At 33.3% G+C, this 26,006-nt stretch overlaps 2 protein-coding genes across 2 annotated transcripts; both read right to left on the reverse strand.

Moving 5' to 3' along the window:
* Positions 1-4,920: 4,920 nt before the first annotated feature.
* Positions 4,921-25,946, reverse strand: LOC140808368 (agamous-like MADS-box protein AP1). Its single transcript, XM_073165470.1, has 8 exons — positions 25,556-25,946; positions 22,329-22,407; positions 21,811-21,875; positions 21,546-21,645; positions 21,395-21,436; positions 21,174-21,215; positions 5,244-5,374; positions 4,921-5,085 (listed from the first exon to the last, which is right to left on the reverse strand). The coding sequence occupies exons 1-8, from the start codon at positions 25,738-25,740 to the stop codon at positions 4,986-4,988; spliced, it is 744 nt and encodes a 247-aa protein (XP_073021571.1). The 5' UTR covers positions 25,741-25,946; the 3' UTR covers positions 4,921-4,985.
* On the reverse strand, positions 5,902-7,865 carry LOC140808367 (uncharacterized). Its single transcript, XM_073165469.1, has 2 exons — positions 7,826-7,865; positions 5,902-7,672 (listed from the first exon to the last, which is right to left on the reverse strand). The coding sequence occupies exon 2, from the start codon at positions 7,557-7,559 to the stop codon at positions 6,489-6,491; it is 1,071 nt and encodes a 356-aa protein (XP_073021570.1). The 5' UTR covers positions 7,560-7,672; positions 7,826-7,865; the 3' UTR covers positions 5,902-6,488.
* Positions 25,947-26,006: the final 60 nt, after the last annotated feature.

Below are 26,006 nucleotides of genomic sequence, written 5' to 3' on the forward strand. Positions count from 1 at the left end.
TTTCACGATATCAACAATGATAATAATTATGAAGAAAACGACACAAGGATTTTTTACGTGGAAAACCCAAATTAGGGAAAAACCACGAGACCGAAGTCCAACAAAAAAAATCTCCACTATATCAATAATGGGTACAAATCGTTCCTACGATAATAGGAGATAACAACAACTCTCCATAGAACAACTTAGGGGATCGACACGAAGAACTTCAAGAATAAATTATTCTTGGATGACACACACTCAATCTCACTTTCAAAGTGGAACTCGCACAATTCTAATCACATAGAAAATTCTTTCTGATGTGGAAGATCGGACATTGCCGCAACCTCATAGTATACTAAAATTTATCTAAATGACTAGGCTATACAACACTCAAATGCTTGTGTTTTTTCTTGTCTTGGGATGGATTGAATGGATGAAAATGTATGGTATTTATAGGAAAAATTTTGGGGTTGGTGAAGTGTGAATGATGGATGTGTTTTCAAAGTTTGGTAGCCTAACTTTAAACCAAACTTTGAAAAATAGTATGAACACAAATTATGCTTGAATTTTCAACATATTCCATGTCTCCTCATCGCTGATTTTATGCAAAACGGTTTCCATATTACTTTGTAGTCCAGTTATAGAACTTTCTTCAATGCGAGGCTTGTCAGGATTATCTGCCAAGGCAACAATCACTCGAACAATAGGGAAGAGGTCTCTAATAACCGCAGTTTATTTTTCAGGGAAGGTAGGGGAATGTTACATTCATTAGAAAGAGTGCTCCAGTGAGACCGGCCGAGCCAGAAGCCTCCTTTCCCGAAAGAATCAACTTTATCCTAGGACGGTCGTATGCAAAACGGTTTCATATTAATTTGTAGATAAATCTTAACAAAATAAGCGCAATAAAGGAGAGAGGAATTTAAAAAATAGTGCCCATGACCTGGTGTTTGTACTCGGTTTTACACCTTGGTATGTGGATGAATGAGCAAGAGAAAGTAATTTCACTTTTGGTTGCACGGAATCATATACTATTAGGTTGTAAGGTTGAGACAGCCTGGTACTAAGAAATGGTGGTCCGAAAGGTCGAGGAAAGTGAGGAGAACACACAAGGCACAAAAAGAAAGTGATTTTGATGTTCTATTAGGTGACAACATGTTCATCTTTTATTTAATTTCTTGTCCCAACTTTTGTTTGGAATTTATCCAAGGAAAAGCAGGATAGAATATAGAAATGTTGTTCTCCGATTTCTCGTCACTTCGATCTCTAATTTTGGATGGTGTTGCCAATTTTTTTCAGACCAACACATGAAGGAGCATGGCAAATACAACTCGTATTCTGTTGGTTAGAATAATGTGTTTAAAGTAATGTGGTATGTTTTTTATCTGCAAGCTGAAGGTTCTTGCTGCATGACATACAAAAAGAAGTTCACAAGTATGAAGGCTCCTTTGTTTAATATACTTGTGATCTAATGCAGAAACCAAATTTACGTATTTGTAAAATGGACTTAAATGAAAACGTAACTTATGTTAAGCTATCGGGGAGCGGACGAAATTCTCTGCGACACTTGTGCTTCAAATCGTATTATATTTTGCTCAAATAAGTCTCTTTGCAAAAATTATTAAAAAGTAAATGACGTAAACACCATGCATGAAGAAAATGGAATAAATAACAAACAAAACATTTAATTCGTCTATTTTTTAATTTTAAAAAAATCATTTACATATTGTGTCACGCCCCGCGACCGGGGTTAGTCGACATCGGCGTTGTTCATCAATCACATAATCGAAAACAACTAGCCTCGTAGCACAGTATAAACCGAAACCAGTTTATTTCATAAATCTCAAAATAATGTTTTTACAACCGAAATACTAAGCAAAATGCGGAAACGTCTTACAATTTAAAATTACGAAAATTTAAAGTCGAAATACTACACTTCTCGAAAATTAATCACCAGTCCCAGAACTTTTCTGATTCCTCTTCCTCTACTTGTTCTTCGGATTTATCTAGGAAGGTTGTAAGGGGGGCCGTTCGAGTACACAACAACATACATATAAAATTTCGAAATACATACCCACAAACACCATGCATATTTTGACTCATATCACGTTCATATCATTGGCCGGACACTGAGATTGCTCTACTTTCAATGGTTTACTGAATTCAGTTCCTAATTTTTATTCCTCTAAGGGGGCGAGGCCTGAATCGGTTATATCCCCACCGTATGAGGGTCATATCATAGTTGGGATTCCCTCCCATATCAAGTCGAATCCTCACAGTGTCAACATAAAACCTATGCAGAAATCATAACCAAAAGAGGTAGAAGAAGAATGTACTCGACCGAAATTTCAAAAAAAAAAAAAACGAAAATGCATACACCGAAATTACACATTTAAAACAAGCCCACTTACCTTAAATTCTTGCTGAAAAACGTGGAAAGCTAGGGTTGCTTGCACAGGAAATTTCGAAAATTTCCTCTTCGGCGACTGGACGGCAGCGCTTCGCTACTCGGCTGAGCAAAACTCGAAAATTCCTAGGGAAACTAGGGAGAGCAAACTCGAAAATTTGGTGAGTTATGAGGTGTGATTTTCGAGTGATAGAGCGCTCCTATTTATAGGGGTTGGCTGCTATCTCGATCAAGTTTATCCACGTGTTTGAATTGAATCAAATCTTCATCTAGAATCGTGATCTATCCGTGATCCAATTCGAATTCTGAATCTTTTATCCCACATAATTTCGAAATCTTGATATCCTTCCCTTGGATAAATTTCGAAATTATGCCTTGTCCAGTCTGCAAATTTCGGCTTTTGTGTCTAATTTCCAATGTTCGGTAGACTTTTTATTTCCAAATTATATTTCTTAAATCCTAAAAATTTCCCTACCTTCATTCGAAATTAGTGGTATTATTCCAAAAATAAGATTTTGATTTTTCTCCAAAAATCCTGGTAGGTAAACTTTTAAATTTTTCCCAAGCCTGAAATTTATATCGTGTAGACTTTTCCCTATATCTCCTAAATTTCGAAAATCCACAATAAATCTTCCAATATTTCGAAAATCCCATGATATTTTCTTCAAGATTTAAGATCCAAGATTGAGTTATCTTCCTGCTTAAATCTTTATCCAGGTATATCGAATCTTAGATATATATCCGGTATAATTCTGCATATCTCAAATTCCGAAAAATATACACGATATTATTTAAATTCTTGAGTTCCAAATAATGCTCAAGATAAAATTATCTATTCCATTTCGAAAATCTTGCAAACCTTGGTACAAAATATTATCATGATGAAATTCTAAAATCCTGGATTTTACATATTGTTTTAATCATTTATCATGCTTGAGATATAATTTATTATAGATTTCTTAAAAATAGATGAATGGAATGTTTTATTGATGATTAATTTTATTTTTTTCATACATGATGTTTAGTGCATTTAATTTTTAATAACTTTTGCAAACAAAGCTTGTTTGAGCAAAATGTAGCATGATTTAGATCGTGTTTGAGATACAATTTATTATCGATTTCTTTTAAAAAATAGATGAATCGAATGTTTTGTCTATGATTTATTTATTTATATGCATAATGTATAGGGAAATTTATTTTTTAATAATTTTTGCAGACGAGGCTTGTTTGAGATCAGTGTAATACTGTTTGAAGTACCAAGTGTTGCAGAGGATTTCATTCTATCAAAGAGTGTTTGTAAAAGATTATATTTATAAATAAATGATTAAATTATAGATTGTGAAGAAATGAGAAAATCAAAAGTAGGTCATGTTTGAAAATAAAAGTGAAAAACCTAAGTAAACTAAAATGTTTCATAAATAAGTGATTTTAATACTATTTTTTTTAATGAAATATAAAAAATTATCCTTGATTGGATAAACATATCTCTCTTCAAAATAATTCGGGGTAAAAGTGTTCAAAAAGATTTTCATTTATTTACCAGAATACTGTAATCACTTTTTAAATATCAAAATTACTCTGAGACTAGCTTTGACATTTTGATTAAATTAAGCCTAAGCTAACACAAAACATGAGGTTAAAAATAAAAAAAAAATTTGTGATTATTGAAAAATCACTTCTTCTTTTCTTTTTTTGCACACTCCCTTATTTATACGAACTAGTATTTTACCTTACGAAACACTTAATGTTATTTTATATAATTAATGATTAAAATTAGTAAGAATTAATATTTATATAATTATTAAAATTATTGATATAATATAATTAATATATTTAAAATTTAAATATTATTATAAAATTTATTATATAGAAAACATCTATATCATTTGAGATATCGTTTAAGAGTAACAATTTTCTGATGTTAAATTAACCTTTTTATCTTGACTGAGTGAAACTGTTACAAATAAAAAAAAAAATAGAATAAAATATCTAAAAAAAAACATATATTATTTTGTATATCCAAATTTTAAACAATAAATAAATATTCTTGAAAATGTAAAAAGTTTTATCATTTATTACAGTAATAACTAAAATTTTGATTAAAAATTTTAGTTATTACTTTCTACTAAAGTATAGCCTAGGACTTCCAATTTTTTGGAGACGACCTTGGGAGCATTTATTATTACATGTAGAGTCTACATTTTTTCGTGGATATATTTTGACCTTACATTTTTAAGGCACTCAAGAGTATAATACTTTTCGGAGAACTCATGCAAGATCACAATAAATTCACGCATACATGGTATGATACGAACGAATATTAACGTTACAGATCGCGCAGAGATATAAAACATTACATTACCATTTCCCATGAGTTGTTCGTCTGTTACTAGAATAGTTCAAGACTCCATAATTACAATCATATGAGTTACTCATGCATGGAATGACTAAATATTTTTCGAGATTATACGCTTTGGACTAGAAGATCATGAACACTTATAACATTGTGCTCTAGCACTCAGAGACGATAATGTTTATAACATTGTGCTCTAGCACTCAGAGACGAAGCATTATCTCCTAGATTTAATAGACAGTGATTTCAGGAAGCAAAGCATCCAAGATGGCACGAATAGAGCGAATCGAGAGTGAGGTCTAGCTCATTCGTTCTAGCCTCTGCAGCTTCTCCTTCGAACGCATCTCTGCGACCAAATAAGCAACGTGAAGTAGGTTACACTTACCATTTCCAAACATTTGGTCTTTGTATATTATCTCACTAATTGGTGTCATGCCAAAGCAATGGATCATTTGGAATCATTTTCTATAAACATATAATATACGAGAGAATAGAAGTACTCACCTGATGTTTAAACAAGGAAGTTGTTGAGCCATTAAAAATGGTGGTGGTGGTGGTTGTGGTGGTGGTGCAGTAGGGTCGTATTGCCGCTCCCATTGCATCGGTTGTACCATTTCCTTCCCCTTGTCCTTGATCTTTTTGAAATTCATGGAACAATACATGTTTCAGTCTAGGTGAAAGGGGGCGCTGTTATGAAATATGTGATGTTGCAAACATTTTGATTAAGACTGATTTTCGCATTTATATTGAGGGTGCAGTTATACGATGGATTTAAAATTAATATATTTCGATTATAATTTTATTATAAATAATGAAAAAATATATCAGATCTTAAATTCATGTATTATATATTTGCACATTAGTCACACAATGTAAAATATGTTTCAAATTACACCATTAAGCGAGCCAACTTGTGGCTTAGACTTTATTAAACTCTTACGTAAAAATAATCTTTATCTTAATAATATTTTATAGTTTTATCCAATTATGACATTTACCTTATCTCTATACACTTACAAGCTGAAGATAAAATTCTTGAATATACAATATGTACCATGAGGTATGCCCTCAATGTAAGATAATGAAACTCATTAGGGCATCTCCAACCCTATTCTCCATTTTTTCATTCTCTATCTATACTCCAAAATGGAGTATTGCATTCTCTATTTAAAAAATCTTCTCCAACCCATATTCTCTAAATTTTATAAATTCTTTATTTTTTATATTTTTTATTCCAAATTATTTAATATAAAAATAGTAATTATGTAATATGATATTAAACAAATTAAATTAAATGTGACTCATTTTTCTAAAACATAATTCATTTACTTTGACATCAAATTTCAAGCCGCATACAACATTAAAACACATACATAGATCGATATAATTATAAACTACACATGATTTAAAGACTAATGTTCTGAATTAGAGTATTCCTCCCACAAATGGTCAATAAGAGCATCTCGGAGTGCATAGTGAGCCGATTTGTCTTTGATTTGACGATGACGTGCAAGAAACTCTTGGAATCGGACGTGTTCATCACGCACCATTTCAACTTCTGGGATGGGTGCTTCGCGATAATATGTGATTGGCATCTGTTCATCCCGCTCATCTTCAATAATCATATTATGCAGTATAATGCACGTTGTCATTATATCATTCAACACATGTTTGCTCCAGAATCGTGCAGGGCCAGTGATTATCGCCCATTTTGATTGCAATAGACCAAATGCTCGTTCCACATCTTTTCTACAACTCTCTTGTCGTGCTGCAAAGTATTTCTTCTTTGGACCTTGTGGATTGTGAATTGTTTGAACTAGTGACCCACTTTGGATATATACCATCAGCTAGATAGTATCCCATGTTGTATTTTTTTCCTTGTATGATATAATTAGCAGGAGGAGCTACTCCATTGGCTAGATTAGCAAAGAGATGTGATTTTGACAACACATTAATGTCGTTGTTCGAACCTGGCAAACCAAAGTATGCATGCCATATCCATATGTCGTAATCAGCTACAGCCTCCAAAATGATTGTTGGTCTTCCACTCCGACCAGTATATTGTCCTGCCCAAGCCGTTGGACAGTTTTTCCACCTCCAATGCATACAATCGAGGCTTCCAAGCATTCCCGGAAATCCACGTTGTTTTCCAATATGGAGAAGTCTTTCAATGTCCTCGGCGTTAGGAGAGCGAAGATACAAGTCGCCAAACACCTCTATCGTTGCTCGACAAAATCTCTTTACACTTTCAATCGCAGTGGACTCTCCGATTTTAATATACTCATCTGTCGCATCTGCCCCCACACCGTATGCCAATATCCGCATTGCAGCAGTTATCTTTTGGTATGGTGTCAACCCAGGCCGACCTAACACATCCGCTTTCTGTACGAAGTAATTGTCCTGCTCTTGAATGGATGTCATAATATGTAGGAATAGGCGACGTGACATTCGAAAACGTCTCTTGAACATTGCCTCTCCATACATTGGAGAATCAGAAAAATAATCATTGTATAAGCGTTGCTCAGCGGCCGCTCTATCTCGATTAATCACCGCATGGCCATGAATTGATCCTCCATGGTGCGTGTTATCTAGTTTTTGGAAGTAAGTGGAGATGGGAGTAGCATTGCTTGTAAATTGGAAAGACAACATTTGTTGATGCTGGTCAATGAGTTGAAGCTCATTGTTTATCATGGTATCGGACTCCTCGTCTCCGTCAGATGAGGACGATGATGCAAGGAAAGAAAAATTTGAAGGACCTCTCTCATGAAAATTCATATTGAGTTGGATTACAAAATGGTGAGATAACAGTTCTATCACCATTTACTAGTCTTAAATACTGTCAGTGTCGCATCCTACTATCCCAAAAATAAGGGTACATCCCACTATCCCACTATCGAATTGTCACATCCCACTATCCCACTCCCATTATCCCACTATCGAAATGTCACATCTCACTCCCACTATCCCACTATCGAATTGACACATCCCACTCCCACTATCCCACAATCGAATTGTCACATCCCACTATCCCACTCCCACTCCCACTCCCACTCCCACTATCCCACTATCGAATTGTCACATCCCACTATCCCACTCCCACCATCCCACTATCGAATTGTCACATCCTACCATCCCACTATCCCATTACTACCCACTAAAGCCTTTGAATGACATCCACACTACCCATTATCCCACTAACATCTATCCTTCTATAAAATACTCTTCCATCACTAATTCATTCTCTCCAAGCATAATGAATTCATCTCGACGTGGTCCTGGTTTCTCAATTGAGGAGGACAAACTTCTTGTGAAAATTTATCTTGACATCTCCCAAAATCCTATTATTGGCATAAACTAGTCAAATGATAGCTTGTGGTCTCGAGTGGCAGCCAGTTACAACGAGCAACTCACTAGTCCGTCAACAGAGCATCGTACTATGAGGGCCCTTCAATGTCGATGGTCCAACATAAGTAGGGTTGTCCAAAGTTTTAGTGGATGTATTCGTCAAGTGGAACTTAGACACCAAAGTGGTGCATCGGAGAAAGACATTGTGAGTACAAATGTTCAAATATTCTTTAAATATTTTAATTTTTAGTGTGTAAATAACATACAACTAACACGTTTTTAAAGCTTGATGAAGCCAAAGAATTATTTAAGCAATCTGGGTCAACATGGAGATTGGATCATGTTTGGTCTTTACTAAAAGACCAGGAGAAGTTTAGGTCATCCAACGCTACCTTACATGGTTTCATATCAAACCGTATGAACTCCTCCCAGTCTGACTACTCACCCAACACAGAATCCCCAACACCAGATTTTCTGGGACTATCTGGGTTTGATGTAAACCTAGATGAAGATAGCCCATCAGGGAGTACTCAGCGACCAATCAGCATAAAAAAAGCAAAAGCCAAAAGAAAAGCCACTGAAGATTACTCAAACGATATTTCCACCATGGCCAAATGCAGTGAGAAAATGATGACTGCAATGGAGAATGCCGAGATCCATCGACAACAACTCATTGATGTTCAGAAAGAAAGGAACGCTCTATTGGCTTGGAAAGAAGAAAATAAAATATTACGGATGAACCCTATGTCTGTTGTTGAATCATTCCGTGCATTCTTGCTCAAAGAACAACAAAACATTTGGCAAAAAAGAGAAGCAAAAGGTGATGGAGCCGACGGATCTTCTAATCTGTTTGGCCAGTTCTTCGGCGGAACTTCTCCATCCGGGTCCGATCTAGGAGAGTACTAGTGTTTAGTCATCATTGCAGTGGAATAAAAATATATCAATGTGCATTGCTTGTGAGTGTTTGTTTTAAGTTGTTGGTTTGTTGTATGATCGTCTATTTTATATGTTTTAATCTGTATGCATGTTTAATTTATCTCAAGTTAACTAACTCGATTTGTGTTGAAAAAAAACATGTAATGTATCCTTTCACAATCTTATTTAATTATTATTTTCATTTGTTTTTTTCATCAAAATAATTCAATTACAATAAATAAATAAATAATAAAAAATGAGAAAACTTGAAATAAATTAAATAATACCAAAAAATCATTAAAATTTAGTAAAAGTATTGAAATAAACATTTAAATATATAAAATTAATAAAAAAAAATTAAAGGGTGTATTTGCAATTTTGGAGAATGGAATTTTCGTAAATAATGTCATTCTCCAAAATATATGGAGATGGAGTTGAGATTCTCCATTTTTGGAGAATCACTATTCATTACTTCAAAATGGAGTAGGTATATGGAGAATGGTTGGAGCAACGTGAAGGCTCTACGTACTAGCATGTATTTTAATCCTTTTACAGACTCTATTGAGGGTCATCAAGTGACAAGATTGGGTGTAATTTCAAATTACATAGGAGTCAACGCAATGTACTCAGAGATTCACCGTTTTCACCTGCAGGTGAACGGATCGTAGTGTGCGCTAATTATAACTTAAGGTTATTGTAGGCACTATCAATGATACCTATAGGATTATGAGGCGATGCTACTAGGCGTAATTACTAGGATCTGATAGACGAAATCAAACTTGAGTTCTGACGTTTTTCATCAATGAATTGATGAAAAAAAATGAGACTAATTAAGGTGAGCTCGAATAAAAATAAATGTTGTTCTGAATAACATGAAATAGCGAACACACGGCTAATTGCATCCAGATACCAATGAGAGACATAATTATTGGATTATGTGTTCTTATTGAGATAGTCGAATTCAAGGAGTTGAATTTGATGACTTAATTTGATGAAAATAAAAAGATTGCTTATAAAATAATTCATAAATGGATTCCATGTATTGGAATTTGTGGAATTTAGTTTAGCTGCAAATTAAGCGATGCGGGAGAAACTCTCTGTTTTATTGAAGAGTTCACAAAACTAGAAGCTGACATAAATGGAACATTGGTCTTCAAAATTTGCATTTTTCATTATACGAACAAGATTTGTATCTTTGATACATCGACGATGTCTGACCGTCAATCAGAGTTATACAAAGTTCATAATTATATATTTAGTGGATTTATAACATACTAATTAAATAATAAATTAGTAGTGGTGACTACTAAATACAATATTCTAATGAAAGATTTTAGAGGTGTCTAGAATTAATTAAAAGTTGATCAAGTAATTAAATAATAGTTATTTAATTATATATGTCTACATACATATATATGTATATATATATAAAGATATAAATATATATTATACATTATCAAAATTTGACATGTATTATAAATTTAAATAATAAAAATATAATCTTGATAGGGTTAGAATTTTGATGGAATTGAAATATTGTATGTATATATATTGTCAAATAGTAGATAATATAAATACGCACAAATAATACAACACAAGAAAATCAAGCATCGGATTTTCTTCTTCTCTCTTCCTCCTCACTTAATTTTCGGCCCCTTCATCCATGCAAATGCTCGGCCGTTCTTGATGAAGAATAAAATATGATTTGGCAATTTTAGATTGAAAAAACCTTTCGGCAAATTTGGAATAAGGAAAGTAAATTCTAGGCCAAATTTTTTGAAAAATATCAAAATATGTTTCGGCCATTCTTGATGAAGAATCAAAAAGCAAGACTTGGTCAGTTTTGATTGGGAATCAAAACAAGAATTGGCCATGGACATTGTTGATATCACACAAATTTCTCCTAGTTTTTTTTAGTACAATTTAGGAGAGGAACAAAGTTGCTGATCGTTAATTTGATCAAAAAGTTGAAGAAAGTTCGTAGAGATTTTAAAACTAGAGCACTTACCGCTTAGACATCGGGATAGTTGAGGCTAGGGTTAAATATGCAAAAATAAATTAAACTAAATACCCTATGAATGTGCGTCCAAAAATATTATGAACGTCAAAAAAAATTTAAACTTCTGTCGCGTCTGTTTCAATAAAATGGTACGCCAACATTGATGTCATAGCCTAGATTTCTCAATCATATATTTTCTATTGTTTATTCTTTAAATTATGTTAAATATAATTATTTCTAACCGCATAAGAATTTCCAAAAAATCACAGAGCCATAAAAATCGTTTTCAGAAATTAAAAAATAATAATTTCACACGCTTTGCTCGGAATAGTTTGGGCAGCATGCATGGGGCAACGACTGCTCGGTGGGAGCGCTACCCTTTTTACGGGTAGTACAACACTGAGGGCTTCACGGTCAATGCATATTTTCAAAAAATATATATATATATATATTGGCACAAGCAAGGTCTGCGCAGACATCCTGCGCTGTTGCCCGACGAGTTCGAGCACCGGGTGGCGTGAGGGTTAGGGCTGCACGAGTTGAACTCGACGATCCCTAGCCCAAGGGATCGATATCGTATTGGGTCCAAATGTGATTTTCTAATTTTTGAAAAATTATCGGTCAAATTGATCTTTTATGAAAATTTTGATAAAATTTACCATTGAAATCATTTTTGATAAAATCAAGGATATTTCTTGTGAAATAATTATAATTGTATTTATTTATTTTTGGTAAAAGGTAGTTTTACAAGAAATTATTAATAAATTAATAAAAACAAAATTAAAGTGTCTCTTTAATTTGTTATTTTTTTCAAATTATGGTGGTTAGTTATAAATTTATGAGATATATGATTTATTGATAATATGTTATATTATGACTTATATATATATATATATATATATATATATATATATATATATATATATATATATATATATATATCTGTGTGTGTGTGTGTGTGTGTGTGTGTTATTTATGGTAGATATATGATCGAGAGCCGTGACGATTTGTTAGCTGCGTGTTAGGATATTTTTACATCTTGTATTTTTAATTATATGATAATTATTTAAAGTGAACATGGTTTATGGCCCGTTTTTACACTTTAAATTTATATCTCATTATGCTATAGAAAATTTAATATAAATATTAGACTTAGGAGGAGATCGAGATTTGAAGATGATGGCCTATATCCTCAAGAGTTTTTAAGATTGATGACATGTAAAATATTGAAAGCTAATAAAATATTGCATTTGCATTTCTGTATTACCTAGATTTTGGAGTTGAATCCATATTTGGCTCATATGCATAAATTAACTCTTTTATCAATAATCATTTATTATTTGTAATACATGTGTGATATATTAAAAATAATTAGTGTATATGTTATTATTAATATAGCAAGATTTGCATGAATACGACAAATATACAAACAAACAGGGCAAAAGATTTTAAAAGTTATGATGAGAAAAATTTTCAAAATTAAATCCTTCATTTCGGATAAGACTCAGAATATATATCAAGCCAATAAAAGAAAAACTAAACATAGCTTAAATTTTCTTACCTTCCATTAAATGTGGTTTCATGATAAACATTAATCGCTGCCAGTGTGTGACTCATATTATTGAGGAGCCATTGATGCCGGAAATTTGTGACTTCCACTGACATACTTGATGTAAACTATGTGGAACTCTCATGACTTCAGATCATATTATCGGGGACTGTCCACTAAGGTTCAACATTGATGAAGTGAGCTCGACACGTGAAGAAAATGACATCATATTATTGGGTTTTTATCAAACGTGAGGCAAAATACGAGATGGTTGCAAGGGTTGCAATTGGACTCTACCTTTTGGAAATTAAGATTGAATGATTTTATTTGGGATCAAAATTTAGCAACTGGGTCTTGCGTACTCCCTAGAAAAATTGAATTTTCTAGGGTGATGAAAATGTCAAAATAGTGGGAAACAATTCATAAATATAGTAGTCCATATTTCATGCCATATAAAATATTTAAAATTGTCGGCAATGATTATTTGTTTCATATTCAGTATATTTATGATTTCGTCATGTAAACCATTTATGTTATTCTCGATTAAAACAAGCTAACTGAACCCTAATTTTCAAGATTGGCTAAGAAAAATTATTCTGAATTCAGATAAAAATGGCATACACACTAATACCAGTCTTGCTGAATTGGCAAAACATATATGATGGTGAGACCATAGTATGCAAGCTAACGTGTAATATGTTTGTTTCTATGTCAAATGAACTGTAGAGACAATTTGATGAAATAATGAATGTTGCTAACATTCGAATGCACGTACAAAAATTTTACGGTGCTGAAACTCGTACTGTTATGCACACTAATTTCAAGAAGCACGTGACTACATGCGTGCAAGATATGACATCAGCCCATGAGCAACACATTATTGGGCTTACTAAGATAGTAATGGGCCCGGAATCGATGATTCTCAATGAGTTCCATGACGACGTCGTCTATTTATCACTCATTCCTTGTTTGACAGTTTCTTTGTTTGGAACGAAAAAGACGTTTCAAAATAAGGGAAAGAATAGTTATGCACCTTTAAAGAAATACAAGTGCAATAAGAAGCGTGATCTCAAAAATACTTAAAAGACCCACAATGCCCGATAAGTCGGAACATGTTTATTTCACTTCAAGAAGTACAAACATGAGAAATTATATGGGACATCAATGTTTCGGAAATGATAATTTAACGTCTGAAAATTTTTAAGAACAAATAAAAAAAAAAGATAGTCTAAATCAAGCACACTTATGGTATGCTAGGCTATGGCATATTTCTCAAAGAAGATTGGACAAACTAGTGGGAGATGACATGTTTTACTTATCAGACATAAACTCTCTTAATACATGTGAACCTTGTTTGAAAGGAAAGATGACCAAAGATAAACTCTCTTAATACATGGAACATGAACATTTTCAATTGGATTTGATCAATACTGATGTGTGTGGTTCACCGAGTGTTGGCGCAAAACATGGGCATTCTTACGTCATTACCTTTATTGATGACTTTTTGAGGTATATGTATGTACGTGTACTTGATGAAATACAAGTCTGAAGCATTTGAAAAGTTCAAATAATTCAAAGTTGAAGTAGAGAAACAATTAGGAAAGAGTATTAGAAAGCTTAATCTGATCGAGTTGGAGAATACTTAAGTACTAAATTTCAAGACTACCTTAAGAAAAATGAGATTATCTCACAATGAACCCTAGCTACCACACCTCGGTTGAATGGTATGTCAAAATGGATTTACAAAAGAAAGCTTGGCATGGATGGTAAGATAATGTTCTTCAATGCAAGATTCGTAGCACAAGGATATATTCAAAGACATCGAGGATGTTCAAGTTCATTAGAATATTACTAGCCATAACAATATGAATGTGAATACATCATTCTTTAATGGTGAAATTAAGGAAGAAATTTACATGTTTAAACCTGAAGGATTCACATCAATATGAAGTGAACAAAAACTATGCAAACTTCAGAGATCCATCTATAGACTCAAACATGAATCAAGGAGTTGGAACTTTATATTTGATAATACTATCAAAGAGTTTGATTTTGTTATGAATCTTAATTAACTTTGTGTATACATGAAAGTTATTGAGAGTGCAGTTACATTTTTAATATTCTATGTTGATGTCATACTACTCACTGGGAATGATGTAGGATGTTGCAATCAACTAAAGTATGGTTAGCGAGTAAATTCTCCATGAATGATATGAGTGAAACATCTTATGTATAAGGAATAAAGATCTATAGTAATAGATAAAAAAAAAGATGATAAGGCTCACCCAATCCACTTATATCGATAATATATTAAGAAGATTCTCTATAAAGATTTCCAAGAGATGATATCTCCCAATGTGTCATGGTGTGACTTTATCTAAATCTATGTGCCCTAAGACTCAGACAGAAACTATGAGACGCATCACATATGTGTCTGTCATTGCCACTATTATGGATGGTATCTAATCGACCAGATATTGCCTTTGTACTGAGTGTTGAAGTATATATCAGTCCTGGTCCATTGCAATGGAAATCCGTAAGGATATTCTTATTAAGTATTTAAGAATAACTAAGAATTTGTTCATGGTTTACGAGAGTGGATAATAAAATTTGAAGGTTATACTGATTCTAAATTTCAATCAGATGTGGATGATTTGGAATCAACATCTGGATTTGTATTCAAACTCATGGGAAGTGTTGTCTCTTGGACGAGTTCCAATCAAGACACGAGAACAGATTCAACCACTGAGGCCGAATATATAGTTGCAGCAGTTTTAGCAAATGAAGTTGTTTGGATGATGAATTTCGTTCAAGAGTTGGGTGTCATTTGTCAAGGATTTGATCAAGTCCCTGTCTATTGAGACAAAACAGTGTCGTTGTGCAAGGAAAGGAAACAATTTCTCATCATCGATCCAAACATATAATTAGCAAGTTTCATATAATCTGGGAGATTGTAGGAAGATGAGGACATATCAGTAGCGAGATTTCCTCTGTAGATAATGTTGATGATCCACTGAAGAAGATTTTGCCAAGACAATTGTTTGATAAGCATTGTGAAACAATGAATTTGAGATCTATGGGTAGTTGGCTATATGGTAAGTGAGAGGTTGTTAGAGTATGTGCCCGGCGAGCTAACTTGCGGTTTGGTCTTTATTGATTCTTTAGTAAATACAATCTTTATTTTAATAATATTTGATGATTTTATCCAATTATGGCATTTACTTTATCTGTATACTCATGTAAGCTGCGTAGATAAAGTTGTTTAATATACAATATGTACCATGATGTCTGCTTCTCAACATAAGATCATGAAACTCATTCGGAAGCACATTGTATATTCTAATCTGGTTTCTACTCGATTCAGCCACCTAAAATAAAGATAAAGTTCGCTCGAGCTTGAGACTAGCATATGTGATGTAACACCATGTTTTAATGGCTAGGGCATGGAGATATCCATTCATACAGATAATGCACTGAACAATCATCCCTTGGTTTTTTCAAGTGGTTATCACTTATCAAGTGAAATAGATCGTGGTTTTGATTGTACACCATTAGTCCTTTTAATAGGAACAATGTGGAGGTTCTACTTACTAGCATGTATTTTGATCTATTTACCGACTCCATTGAAAGTCATCAGGTGACGAGGTTGGGTGTGATTTCAAATTACGTGAGATTCAATGTATTGTAGTCGAAGATTCACCTCTTACCTGTGGGTGAAGATATAATATTTGATATGATGTTTTCATAGTGTAAGAAATCTTTGTTAGAATAAGACGTGCATTTTGGAAATGTATTTCCTCGGTTGCAAATAAGATATCAATATTATTGCTTAAAGATACATCACATAGCTATCAAATTCATTTGAAACGCTCGACATACAAGTGGTTGCAAATTTAATTAGGATATACGAGTTGAAGGGACCGTACTGTATTCTAACCAAAACTTAAGGTTAATAGAAATATTATCAGTGATCCCTAGGGGATCATTGAGCGATACTACTAGAAGCTCTTACCACGATCTGATATATGATGCCATCAGACTTCAGTTCTAACGTTCTTGATCAAAGGATTGATGAATATAATGAAGTTAATTAGGGTGAGCCAGGATAAGAACAAATGCTTCTCTGAATCACATGAAGTTATGAACCCATGGATAGCTACATCCTTGAACCCTTGATGATCACAAAAATATTGGATTCTGTATTTTCAATGATATAGTCGAATTCAATGAGTTTATATATATATATATATATATATATATATATATATATATATATATATATATATATATATATATATATATATATATATATATATATATATATAATAAATATATATATATATATATTATATATATCAAGAGTCAAGTTATTTTAAGAATAGAAAATACCATATGAGAATTTTAAATAAAAAATATATAGAATCATAATAAGGTTAGAATCTTGGAAAGATTGAAATATTGTATTTATATATGTTATCAAATTGTTGATATTATACATACACACAAATAATACAACACAAGAAAAACAAACCTTGGATTTTCTTTTTCTCTCTTCCTCCTCACTTTAATTCTCCACCCCTTCGTCCATGCAAATGCTCGGATGTTCTTGTAACGCCTCAGATTCGACGACTGTCCACAACGTACCAATATGAGTCTTTCCCAAAATTACCACAAGTCAAGCACTCTTAACTTTAGAATTCTTATGTGATGAGCTCCAGAAAATAATATGCACATTCTTGATATGAATAGTACATATCAAATCTTTTAAGCATTCATCAACTGCATAGTCTCATTCCTAAACAGATTTGAAATCCTCTCATTCCGATGTGGCATATGTTGATCCATGTTCTCTTCGCCTATAAAAATGCTAGGATTCGCTCATTGTCCGTGCAACCATATGGCACCAGCGATCACCCCGCCTTATTTGGACCCGGTCGTCTCACATACCATGTCCAAGAACGTTTTGAACATCAAAACAAAAATTTTAAAACTTCAACCGTGTTTTTTATGCGAGAAAATGGTACGCCAACAAAACTATATAAACATGAAAATGTGGATTTAAAGTTCATAGTCTTGCTTCTCTAAAATAACAAAAATACATTTGAATAGATTTGAAATCTATCAATCCAAATGCAACCTGAGTCTAGACTAATTCGAATCAAACCCAAGCTGGAAGAAATTTATAAGACCCGATTGTTTAGTCCATTGTGTTGTTAATGTCTGTTAGGATCGGTTAATAAGGGTGAAGTATTTACAAAGAGGGGTTGAATAAATAATTCGGCTTTTGAAATCTTTTCAAAAATGAATAAAGAACTAATCCTGAAATCTTGTATATCTATATCGATCATTTAACTAAAATGGTGGTGCGGAAACAAACTGAATAATAGATTGAATATTGTGGCTATGATATTGCAATAACAGAATGAATAAAATGATGAAGACATAGAGTTTTATGAAAGTTTAGAGACTTCAACTGCTCCTACGTCACCCCTTCTATCTGAAGGATAGAAATTCACTAAAAGACTTTGATTGATTACAATGAACTGTAATAACCAACTTCAGTTCAACTTAAACAATGTCAAACTGAAACTCTTAACTTTTCTTGTCGGTTGATAACTGAATAAGTCGCATGAGTAGCCTGAATGCTACGAATAAATCAATTAAGTAAGAGCTAGGTTGTGTGATTTGTAAAAAGAATAAAATCGAAAGTGAATCACAACTGAATGATTTGTTCTTGTTGTAGTATTTCGTGAATGGTTGACCTTTTTCTCAACTGAACTCATCAGCTATACATAGTTTTGGATTCCAACGGTCACATTAAATTCATTAAATGATTAATATTCGTTGCATCATCTTTTAGTCCATGTAGATGACTTTTTCTAACAGAGGTACGATGTATCAGACTATTATCCTTTGACTGAGTATTTCCTGGGAAGTGAATTTTTTAGGAGTTGTGACTACCTTTCTTTTCATTTTTCAATAGTCGAGAATAAGGCAGACACCTCTTGTCAGTTTCTTCAAGTCCTTCATCGCATGTTCCTTGAGAGTATCCAGACTTAAAATGTGCAGCAGTTGAGTTGACTTTACTTAAGAGATGTTTGAACCAAGATCTGTCAGATTCGACAATATGCTGTCCAACATCACCTCAGTTGCAAGTGGTTGTTCAGGGGAGAGATCTTCAGCAATAGCCTTGGCTTTCTTTTCACTGAAATCCACCACTGCTAACTGTCCAGGGCTAGCATCTTGGCCAACATCTTCCGTTACCTCACTGACTGCCTCTTCTTGTACAGATAAAGTCAGAAGCAGTTTGTGAGCAGCTTGGTGCATTAGCTGTCTTCTTTGAAGAGATCGTTTTGTGAGAAGCTTCTGAAACAAAGAAAGTCTCAGGAACCACCAAGCTAGTGGAGATCAGTTCTGGTAAAACTGATGGTTCCTAGACTATTGGCTTTGCTTCAACAGTAGTAATATGTTCAGTTCTCAATTGAACTTCTTCAGTTTGTATCTCAGCTGCAGTACCGGTGCATGGACTTCCGTAGCCACTGGTTCGACAATATATTCATCAGCAGCTTGGTCTTCCCTATGCTCCTGCTGTTTTTCTTCAGCAACTAATAAAAATGGCTCATCTACATTGGCTAAATATAGCTCTTCTTCTGTGTATGTGGCCAGTTGAGCTGCTGGTTCGGAAACTGGTAGAATGATTAAAGGTATGGAGTAGGAGGGTTGAGCTGTTTCAGAAACTAATGGAAGATCAGTCTCTGTTGTTTATTTGACAAATGGTTCCAGAATTGATTCTACATCAGCTGGTTCAGCGGCAGACTCTGCAACAGTTGTGATTAACTCCTCAGTTGGACTGCATGTGTCAACTGGAATGTGCAGCTTATGTCACATCTCATAATTCTTGGCCTTGACTTGGAGGGTGACGAGATATGAGTCCAGTTGCTGAAATACTGCCATTACGGCATACCAAGTTGGTCAAACTAGATCATAGTTTTTAATCAGTTCAGCAGTTATTTTAATCAGCCTCTTAATTCTCATTAAATCGAAGAATAGGCCTTTCTTTCCGTAGCCTGGGTGACTGAAGTAGCTTTACTACCTTCATTACTGCAAACTCCATTTAGATGAAGCACTTGAGAACTGATTTCTTCTTCGGCTTCTGGCAAGGGTTATAGTTCTAAATTGTACCCATTCATCAAAGTGTTCCATATTCAACTCAACATATTCACTAATTTGTTCTATTTTAAGATCAATATAAGTCTGGATGAAATTGTGAGGCCTTGGTTCCTCAATCATTTTTCCCTTACCCTTCGGATCAATTATGGCGTGAGGGAGATCTAATCCAGAACCATTTGTGTCCACTATTTCTCTAATTATCATGCCTTTTGGCTGTGCCTGAGGGAAAATAGTTGGGCGGATGACTCCGGTGAGAGTAGCTGGAATCCCGGTTAGCTTCAGAATTTCCCCCGATTCAGTTACTATCTTCTGAGAGAAGTCTTCTCGGTTCTTGGTTTGAACTCTGCAATTGGTTGGACTGACTGGATGGGCACTGCAGAGATTGATGCCTTAGTTCCAGATGGAAGTAATATAAGCTCAGGTAGAGCTCCTGGAGCGGCAGCTGGCTTGGTGGTCTCAAGACCGTGGCTTCTTGATCAGCTTCGGACATGGAGTATTTTCGGAATCACTGGTTGTCAAAACCAATTTTTGCTTTGACTTAGGATGAGCAGCTACCTTGGACTTGGCAGCTTTCTTGGGTTTGATAGCTACCTCCTTGTCTCCAGCCTTCTTCGACTGAACATTTGTGGCATTGTATATCTTGAATTTTGTAATTCTTGAGGTTGATTCCAGAGGGACTCTAGATTCCTCAATCAGTTTGCTCAGTTGTGGCACAAATCCCTTCAACTTCTTCGTTGATTGCACCATGTTCTTCAAGATGTTGAGCAGAATTGACGACCAGTTCATCTTGATTCCTTTGACTATCGCTGTAATCACTTGAAACTTTTTCAATATCACTATGGCAAAAGAACCAGCCTTGGCCCAGATTCCCTTGGCAGCAATATCCACCAGCAACTTATATTCTGGCTTCAGTTCTCTCTTAGCATCTGAAACTTTGATCATTTACCCTCTAGCTGAGAGTAGAGATTGCATCTCCTCGATAACAGAAGAGCTACTTCTAAAAAGCTTGAGAGTCCTTCAGCTGATAGTTGGAACATATTCTTGAAAAACTATTCATCAAAAATTTGACCTTCATCTGAATCTTCCCATCATCAGATACCGAGCTGGACTCGTAGATAGATAGGAGCTCTGATGAATATATTTTTTGAGTAACTAGCCCCAAGAAATTTCGAAGCCCAGGCGCTTCAATCTTTTGAAATACTACGATAACTGCTTCATCCTTATCAGTGAAAATGGAGTCGAAATCGATTGCAACAACATTCAAATTTCTTCTAGAGATTTGAGATTGAGAAATTTTAGAAACTGTAGAGTGAAATCTGAGAAAGACAATTTTTAAATATGTTTCGTGACTTTTTAAATTTCGGATACGTGTTAGTCAAGCATTCAGTCCTACAATGTCAAAATCAAATATAAACCTGAAAATTGCTGACAATATAAGGCATTTATAAGTAATCACCTTTTTTGTCAGGATGCTGTTTTGTTCTCGTATTTCCTTCTCCTGTCCAAAAATATAATAATTTTTAAATTCAAGATTATCAAATTTATGTGGACCAAACATACTGCATATACTCAAAATATGCTTCACAAGTGGCAACATAAATTTTAGTGACACACACACTGAGAAAATTTAGTAAAAAAAAAAGAAAGCAAACTTTTAGGTTAATTAAAAGACCTAACCTTCCGTTGCAGCTCAGAAATAGAATCATACAAGAGCTGGTTCTGTTAGAAAAGAGCATGCACGACACAGGCTTAGAGATTGTTTGTACAAAAATAGAGAGATCGAAAACGTGAAAACAAATCGAAATATGATTAAACGGATAGATTTTACTTTTCTGTTTCGAATGCTCTTAAGGGAAGTATCAAGCTGTTGCTCCAGATTCTGAAGATCTTTCTGGCTCATTGAATCAAGATCTTCTCCAACATAGTGTCTGGCTCAATAAATTAATTAACTCAAATATTCGACCAAGAAGCATGAACCAAAAATAAATAAAGTAAAATAAGTATGTCATGCATGCATTTATATATATATATATATATATATACTCTTGCATTTTTTCTTCGTAATCCCTTCAACTAATATAAGGTAATTTTACCTGTGATTTCTTTCCAAGAGCTCGATCCTAGCCTTCAGTTTGCTGTATTCGAGGCTCCAATTTGCCTGAGCATTTCAAAAGTAATTCCAGAAAACCATTATATACCATAGATTACGTGCATTAGCGATATTTTTTAATATAAGCACGGTAATATATTTTAATATTTTGTTTTTCATTTGTTTAAAACAGTTTCCGTGTTTCTGGTTGTTTAATTGTGCTTTAATTGTTTTAGTGAAGGACTCATATTCAACAAATAAATATAGATTGATACTTTTTAAAAGAGGTTATACAAAAAATTCCTAGGGTGATTTAGTAATAAAAATCATAATATTTTAAAAGAAAATATATGAAGTGTACGTTTTAAAAAAAATAGAACAGTTATGTTCATTCCTAAGAATAAATAAATTAAATGAAATAATAATTTTCATGCTCATATATATATATATATATATATATATATATATATATATATATATATATATATATATATATATATATATGCATAATTCAGGGCTTACAGGTGACTGAGGCTCATTTGGAGTTAGTTGTCTTTCCGCAAATGAGTATCTTTCATACCTCTCCAGGATCTTGTCCATGCTGCCATCCAAGAAACTAATCAGCTAATTGCTTTGGTTAAATTCAGTTGTCTCTAAATTTGAGTGTCAAATATTATATTTATATTTCCGAAGTAAACTTATAATTTAGTTATAGGTAACAAAAACACTATATAACAAATCAATCAGATATCTGTTTTTTGTATGTTCAAAATCCATCAGATTTCTTGTGAGGCACAATGTGCTGATACAACTAAGTACATGCCATGTTCCCTATTCTGTGGCATGCATGACTAAAGCAAGATTCTTGGACGAGTATTTGAATCCAAAGCAAGATTCTTGGACGAGTATTTGAATCCATACGTTGTCATGCATGCCACAGAATAGGGGACATGGCATGCATATCAACTGCTGCCCTTGAAGCCACATATGAAAATGAAATTAAAGAGTAATTAATTTTCCTACCAACTTGAACTCAGTACTACCTGGAATAAACGTCAATAAGATAATTTTCAATATACTATACGCAATGTGGCAAATATGTACTGCACAGTTTCGAGCTCACATGCATTTATCTAGTCAATCTTGTTTGGAATATTGAAAAATGAGTCAAACTATATTGAATTTATGTGTTATTGCTTAGTCAATTTGGTTAAAATTTAGTGGGCTTTGTGGTGTGATCATGGGATTAGTGGCTTAGTGGAAAATTTTGTGGGAAAAGTAAGACATTAAATGTTTGATAAAAACTTGTGTGAGACGGTCTCACAGGGTCGTATTTTATGAGAAAGGTCTTTATTTGGGTCATCCGATCAATGAAAAAGTATTACTTTTTATGTTAAGAGTATTACTTTTTATTGTGAATATCGGTAGGGTTGACTCGTCTCACAGACAAAAATTCGTGAGACCGTCTCACAAGAGACCTATTCTAAATGTTTACTCATCCTTGTTCCATCCAAGTATTTTTCAAGTTTTAGAAATGATAAGTTACACATATATATCGATTTATCATATCACTATATTACACATCATTTATCATCAAATCCCCCGAACCAGCAATGCATAAATCCTTATCATAAAAAGTGTGTAGGCACAAGTCATAAGAAGTTGGATAAGCTTAAGAAAAATGTTATATTTGGCATTTATGAGGTTTTAAGACAATTTGTTATATTATTAAAATTAACAGAAGGCTTTCCTCACTTTTTATTTCTCTTTAATGGGAGGCATTTATTATTCCTTAGTTAATTAAATTCGTCAAATAATCATTATATGTGTTTAATAATTTGTCTGATGAAGCCAACAAAGTTGATAACGCACTATATATATATCCATCCACTATGAAAAAAGGGTTTGAATCTGATGTGTATTTTTCCTTCAAATTTATTTGGATTCTTTATTTGATTTTTCAGTGGAGATTCTCTGCTCAAAAGCTGAATATAGGACATTTATTATCTCCAAAATCAACTTCAGTTTATATACTTTTAAAAATAAATGTATCTCCTTCCAAAAAAAAATAAAGTTAAATCTCTCTCTTCTCAAAACATATATCTAAAAGTAGGCAAAAATTTATGTGAGATGGTCTCACGGGTCCTATTTTGTGAAAAGAGTTTCTTATTTAGGTAATCCATGAAAAATTATTACTTTTTATGTCAAGAGTATTACTTTTTATTGTGAATATCTATAAGGTTGACTCATCTCACAGATAAAGATTCGTGAGACCGTCTCAGAAAAGACCTACTCTTGAAAGCAAATTTCAATTTTAAAATATCTCACTTGTACTAAAAGCTAAACTAATCACGATTCAAACATTTTTCGAAGTTTCATAAAAATTATTTTAAAACTTCTTAGAGATAGAATGTCAAATGGAAATCCAAATCAAACATCACTTCCATACTTTATTTATTATTAAATTTTTTTCTCATAATATATGGAGTGAAAGTAGTTTTCTAATGCCACCCTTAATCCAACCATATGGAATTTTTTTTAACTTGAAAAAAGACAAAAATAAATTAGATTAGATATTATTTTGGTCATAGTTGTCAAATTTCGGTGTTAATTATATAAAGTTTTGCTTTTTTTTTTTTCATATTTAGTCTGTTTTTGTCGAAATACATGCACATTGTCAAACATTAGAATTTCAGTAAATATCAAACTAAATATGCAAAAAAATAATTTATTGTAGTAAGACTAAGAGTACCAAAAATCTATAAAGGCCAACCAACCAGAACGAATTTTCCCAACCACAGCAATGAAAAAACTAATATTTATCTGCTATTTTCTTATTTAAAAATACAAGCATATGACATTAAATGACATAAAAAGTTGTATGCTTCTATAATCATTCGAACAGACTTCTCCTTCACAATCTTTCAATAACAAAGCTAATTATTATTATTTTTTCTCTGCAAATTAGCTTCTCTTTTAATCAATGATATATCAATATTATTGAAAAGTCCCAAGATCTAAAAATTATAAAAACAATCTTGAAAAACTCGTGTCAATTACTGAATAATCTATTTTTAATATATATATATATATATATATATATATATATATATATATATATATATGAATATATGCGATGTCTGCAGTTAGCAGAAAGCAAGGGCATTATAGAATAGATTATGTACATATACACTGGATAAAACGTCAGCGGGATAAGATGATCTGTCAAGTGCTCATTAAGCTATCTGCCGGGAAAGCTTTTCTGAAAATTAAAATCTTGCTTTTTACTGTGTAATAATTGAAAAGAAGTGGAAAACAGATTGTATAGAAACCAAACTGGATGAGATTATTCACCTAATCTTGCATAAATATTTACACAAACGAATACCTATATGCTATGTAAAAGGAAATCTTGGTCTTTTCTTGGCCAAAAGTTGAGAATAAAACAAGAAATGACTGTGTTTTTGGAAAAAATAAAGACTCGGAGTCTAATTTTATGAAAATACATATTTGTGATGATTTGTTAAGGACTTTACCCGAATCTTGAAATTTGAGTTGGAAGAAGACTATAAACCCATTGAAAACACACAAAACAAAAATAATAAATAAAGAAGAAGAAAGAAGCCCTAGTTCTAAAGCTGATAATTTCCACAAGAACCCTTAGATCCCATTTCCAAAATAAGATCAATTTCACAAAATCAGTTCAGAGACAAGATTTAAGTGATCGAAAGCGTATGTAGAACACTTACCAAGAATCGGTGGCATACTCAACGAGCTTTCCCTTATGGGAAAAAACAATCAAAGCAACTTCTGCGTCACACAGAACAGAGATCTCATGAGCTTTCTTCAGCAAACCCCCTCTCCTCTTTGAGAACGTAACCTGTCTGTTGATCTTGTTCTCGATTCTCTTCATCTGTACTTTTCCTCTCCCCATTGATTATTTTTCTGTCCAAATTTTCTCTCTTTCTTGGAACCAAGCAAACCCAATAATTTAGGAGAAACAAGGCCTACAAATGGAAACCCTGAAATGTAACGTGTATTTTTTCACCTCGACAGAATGAGATTAAGATGTATCAATCGCGGTAAAAAAACAAAAAAAGAAACAGCTCGGTTTTCATTACTTCTTTCTCGATATTTTTTGTTTCCCTTTAGTGAAAAAAGAATGAGGGGTTTGTTCATCGATGGGGTAATTCAACAATG

This window comes from Primulina eburnea, chromosome 12 (assembly GCF_022965805.1).
Source record: "Primulina eburnea isolate SZY01 chromosome 12, ASM2296580v1, whole genome shotgun sequence".
In the NCBI taxonomy this organism is placed as follows: Eukaryota; Viridiplantae; Streptophyta; class Magnoliopsida; order Lamiales; family Gesneriaceae; genus Primulina; species Primulina eburnea.

Coding starts and splice junctions, on each gene's coding strand:
- LOC140808368 (XM_073165470.1), bottom strand. CDS start 25,740: ATGGGGAGAGGAAAAGTACAGATGAAGAGAATCGAGAACAAGATCAAC. Junction 21,437..21,545: donor AGAGCATTCGAAACAGAAAA/GTAAAATCTATC, acceptor CTTTTCTAACAG/AACCAGCTCTTGTATGATTC. Junction 21,216..21,394: donor TTTCTGAGCTGCAACGGAAG/GTTAGGTCTTTT, acceptor ATTTTTGGACAG/GAGAAGGAAATACGAGAACA.
- LOC140808367 (XM_073165469.1), bottom strand. CDS start 7,559: ATGGTGATAGAACTGTTATCTCACCATTTTGTAATCCAACTCAATATG.